This window comes from Plasmodium gaboni (genome assembly GCF_001602025.1).
Source record: "Plasmodium gaboni strain SY75 chromosome Unknown, whole genome shotgun sequence".
Taxonomy (NCBI): Eukaryota; Apicomplexa; class Aconoidasida; order Haemosporida; family Plasmodiidae; genus Plasmodium; species Plasmodium gaboni.
Window position 1 is genome coordinate 157 of NW_017385439.1, and position 5,302 is coordinate 5,458.

The window sequence follows — 5,302 nt, forward strand, 5'->3', positions numbered from 1 at the left end:
AATCCTTAGAATACAATATAAATTTTAAATACACTAAAAATTTTAATATTAAAAATACTATTTATAATAAAACCATATATTTCAACATAATCAAAAATATATATTTAATTACATATATTAGATTTATCACATCATTTAAATATTAAAAAATATTATGAAAAAAAAAAAAAAATTTTTAATATATATATTTACATATAATCATTTGACATTTAAACGTTACGCCATAGTTAGTGTAATATATCATAGAACATAACATGATGTATTATAAAAAAAAAATAAATATCATTATTATTATTATTATTATTTAATTTTATAAAAAAAAAAAAAAAAAATAATTAATTAATTATTTAAAATATGTTTATTTATAATACATTTTTAATTTTCTATATAATCAAAATAAAACTATACACATTCAAAAAATGCATTAATAATAAATATATATTATATATATGTATATTATGATATATTCTCTATATATTTTTATTTTCTTACTTAAATAAGATATATATTTTATATACATTTATACTTTTTTTTAAAGACCTAAACAGAAAACATATTGAATTAAATATATAAATAAATTTAAAATATTAATCTTAAAATGTATTAAATCATTAGTTATTATATATATATATATATATATGTTTTAAAATTGGTATGTTTTTTTTTTTTTTTTTTTTTTTTTTATTACATATTTTTTTCATAATTGAATAATTTTATATCAATAGAAGAAAAAAAAAAAAATGCTTATTAAAAATGGTTGTAGCACAAAATATAAAATAACTAATAAGAGGAATCCTAATGATATACATGATAATTCAAAGAATGAGAACATGAATAAATCGATAAATTACAATATATTCAATAAAATATATAAATATATATTACTTGCCCATTTAATTATATTTATATGTATTAATAATAAGGTGAAATATAAAATGTAAAAAAATGAGAAGATCTTATTTTAATTTTTTTACAAGTAGCAGCATGTTTATATATATTATAATTACATTAATATTATATATATATATATATATATATATAATATATTTTTATTTTTATTTTTATTTTCTTTTTAGAATAACCGTACGAACTTCTCTTATTATCAATATATTTATAAAAATGAATCATTTAATAAATTACAAATTAGATCACTGTCAGATATTCATGTCAATAATGATTATTCCGATTCTAATCGTGCAAGTCAAAATACTTCAAATTTAAGAACCAAAAATATTAAACAAAATGATAAGCAAAATAAAAATAATATAAAAAAAGAGATAAATAATAAAGACAATATAAACGAGAGTTTAATGTCAAAACCTAAAAATTTAGAAGATTTAATATTTAAAAAAAGAAGAGAAGAAGCACATTTAAATGAAGGAAAAGTTTTATCACGATTTGATAAAATTAAGTGCTTTCTTGATATCTTTGATGACTTTTTTATAGATAAAATGATAGATAATAATGTTCAAAAAAAAGATTCACCATCATTAAAATTAATTACAGAAAATATTGTAATACATTTTATGGCTTTTTTTCCTTTTTCTTTACCACTCTTTTCTCGTATATCTAATAGATTAAATTTCTATGCAATTAATCATGAAAAGAAGAAAAAGCCAAATGATATATTACATATAACAGACGATAAAAAAAAACTTTATGGTGTAAAATGATATTTATATAATATTGTTTATATCTACACGTCAAAATGAATAAATTAAATTAGTAATATATATATATATATATATATGTGTGTGTGTGTAATTACCTTTTTATTATATACAAATCTGTATATATCATTAATTTGGTATTATTTTTTAATTATTTTTTTGTTTTTTGATTTTTATTTTATTTTATTTTATTTTTTTTTTTTTTTTGTGTTACATATATACTCATTAAAATAATATTTTATACATTTTTATATTATAACATAGATATCTCTTAATATAATGAGCTAATTTATAATATTAATAAAAAAAATTCGTTTATATATTTACTCATTATATGTTAATATAAAATTATTATGATTTAATTAAGAAGCACTATTAAATAATATATGCCACAATATATATATATATATATATATATATATTAATATGTGTGCGCCTATTTTCATTTTGTTATAGTTTTGGCTTTCGGGGGAGAGGAAGAATTATCGAACACACATATATAAATAATAATGACATATATATATATATATGATTTATATATATAATATGTAAAAACAAAATTATAACATTATAATAGTCATTTAGTTGTGATGTTTATTAAATTTTTTTTTTTTTTTTTTTTTTTTTTTAACAAATTAAAAAATTCCATATGGTAACAAAAAAAAAAAAAAAAAAAAAAAAAGAAGAAAAAAAGAAAAAATATATTAAAATCATTTATATAAATATACTTTATTTTTATGTATCACTTTTATCTTCTCTATTATTATGACCCATCAATTTCCCTCTTGATGGCCACAACCACATGAGAAGAAAAATAACACCAATAATGGTTAATATTATTAATCCTACAAAACTACTAGATGCTATAATTGTAGAAATAAACGAATATGTTGCCAAGGCACTCCAAGAATAAATAATGGCAAATTTCAAAATAAAAGTTAAAATCACTTGAGCTATTGCAGCACCTGACAATGCACCTATATATATTGCTAGGCCCTTCCAAAAATTAACCCCTTTAAATATTAAACTATATAGTGAATTTTTAATTTTTGTCATAGTACCATCTGAATTAATTATTTCTATTTTTTTAATTATTTCTTTGTTTTTATTTTTCAATAAATCCTTTACTAATTTTTCTTTTATTTCTTGAATCTTTTGATTGTCATTTATTTCGTTTGAATTTATATCTTTACATATTATATATTTTTCTTCCATCTTTATATTATTTGAAATATTGTCAAATTCTTTATCATTTATATTGTTATTCTCAACTTCTTTATCATTTATATTGTTATTCTCTACTCTTTCGTTAGTCATATTTTCTTGTTCATTTATTTCTTTATCACTTAAATTTTTTAACACAATATTATTTTTATTATTTTCATTTTTTGGTTTAATCCTCTTGGTCTTTTTTATTTTTTTTTTTCGTCCCTGTTCATTTTTTTTCTCTTTTAATAAAACAACAGATGAGCCTTTCCTTTCAATATTCTCTTCAACTACATGTTGTAATAAGCATCTCTTAAATGATAAAAAGTTTAAATTATTTTTACAACATTGTATTTCTTTCTTCCACTTTGTAGCATTATCCTATATTTAAAATGTGTATGCAGAGAATATATTTTTTTTTGTCAATATTATAAAATGGATATGAAAAAATAAAAAAAAATAAAACAAACAAGTAAATATAAATAAATATAAATATATATATATATATTTATTTATTTATGTGTGTGTGTGTGTGTATTTATTTATAATATTTACACTATATATATATATATATATATATATATATATATATATATATGTATTTATTTATTTTTTACTTTATAATTGAATAAACATAAGCATATTACTATTGCAACATTTAATATTCTTACATAAAAAAAAGTCATATTAAATTATTTTTTATTATTTTAATAACACTTCATTTAAAATATATTCATAAAAAAAATAAAATAATTATTATTTAATAATCCATTAGATATATCATTATAAATAAAAAATCAAATAATTAATTGATTATTCTTTTATAAAAACATAATACTATATATATTTAATGTATTATTATTATTATTATTATTATTATTATTTTTTTTTTAATATATATTTCATTTTTTAAACTTTTTAATTTTAATCATATAATAAATAATATCGAGCTATTTTTTTTAGGATCTATTAATTTATTTTTTTTTTTTTTTTAAATTAAAATGATTTATAAAAAAAGAAATATAAAAAAAAAAAAAAAAAAAAAAAAGAAAAAGAAAAAAAAAACCCAATAATTTTCAAATATATAATAAAATGCTATGTTTATATATATATATATATTTCTACCTTTTATTATTATAAAAAAAAAAAATTACTATATATATTATAATATATAGGCAATAGTATATATAATTTCCTTAAGTAACTATCTCTAAAAGGCTTGTGAAATTATTCACATTTTATTAATAAAATAAATATATATATATATATATTTATTTATTTATTTATTTTATTAATATAATAATATATATATATTTATTCTATATATTTTTAATATTAACCTTTAGAAATTTATAACGGCAAAAAAAAAAAAAAAAAAAAAAAAAAGGCACATATAAATAAAAGATATATAATCTATATTACAATATAAAAAATAAACATTCTAAAAAAAATAATATTTATAATGACATAGTAATTATAAAAAATATTTTTTATAAAATATAATATTACATTAAAATGAAAAAATTATAATATTAAAAATATTAATGTGGATGGTGTAATATATATATATATATTTATTTATTTTAAAATGGTGTTATAAATATATTATAATTTTATATCATTCAAATTATAAAAATAATTGTGCAAGTCTAAAAAAAAAAATTAAATCCTTTCTCCATATATATAATAATAAAATTCTATATAAAACATATAAAATTATATATATGTAATTATATATTTATGTATATTTTTTTTTTTTTTTTTTTTCTTTTTCTTTACACATATTTATATTTTATAAAATGATCACATTTATATATCATATTATATTAATTTAAATGTATTAATTTATAATATACATAATGAAATACTTTGTGTCACTTTTTAATTTTTTCATATGTTTTCTCTTAATATTTAAATATTCACAAAAGGTAATAAATATATAAATATATATATATATATATATATATCAATATATATATATATTTTTTTTTTTTTTTTTTCTTAGAATATATTAGAGAAAAGCCGTCAATATAAATTCAACAAATCGATCATAACAAAATATATAAAAACCAGAACACTAACAGAAAATTATAAACCATGTGACATTAAATATATGAATACGTCAATATTTAGTGGAAATAAAAATCCACAAAAAAGAGAAAAAAAATTAAAGGCCAAAAAGAAAGAACTGAAAGAAAAAAAAAAGGACAATATAAAAGAAGATAATAATAATAATAAGGAAAATGAGACAGAAAAGAATATGAAAAATAATATGGAAAATAATATGGAAGACCATGTGGACGACCATGTGGATGATGTACTAGAACATCATAATTCACTAGAAGATATCATAAAAGAATATTATGAATTTACAGACCCATCAATTGATGAAGAAAATAAATCATTTTTTAAAAAACTTAAATTTA

At 15.7% G+C, this 5,302-nt stretch overlaps 3 protein-coding genes across 3 annotated transcripts; 2 read left to right on the forward strand and 1 right to left on the reverse strand.

Moving 5' to 3' along the window:
• Positions 1-740: 740 nt before the first annotated feature.
• PGSY75_0030300 (putative exported protein) lies at positions 741-1,673 on the forward strand (the record flags this gene model as incomplete). Its single annotated transcript, XM_018783442.1, has 2 exons — positions 741-923; positions 1,077-1,673. 2 exons carry the CDS (start codon positions 741-743, stop codon positions 1,671-1,673), a joined length of 780 nt encoding a protein of 259 aa, XP_018638803.1.
• A 732-nt stretch (positions 1,674-2,405) lies between these two features.
• On the reverse strand, positions 2,406-3,562 carry PGSY75_0030400 (exported protein (hyp5, exported protein family 4); the record flags this gene model as incomplete). Its single annotated transcript, XM_018783443.1, has 2 exons — positions 2,406-3,257; positions 3,494-3,562. The coding sequence occupies 2 exons, from the start codon at positions 3,560-3,562 to the stop codon at positions 2,406-2,408; spliced, it is 921 nt and encodes a 306-aa protein (XP_018638804.1).
• Positions 3,563-4,735: 1,173 nt separating this feature from the next.
• PGSY75_0030500 (exported protein (hyp4, exported protein family 3)) lies at positions 4,736-5,302 on the forward strand (the record flags this gene model as incomplete). Its single annotated transcript, XM_018783444.1, has 2 exons — positions 4,736-4,804; positions 4,882-5,302. Coding segments are annotated over 2 exons (490 nt in total), but the record flags the coding sequence as incomplete, so codon positions are not given.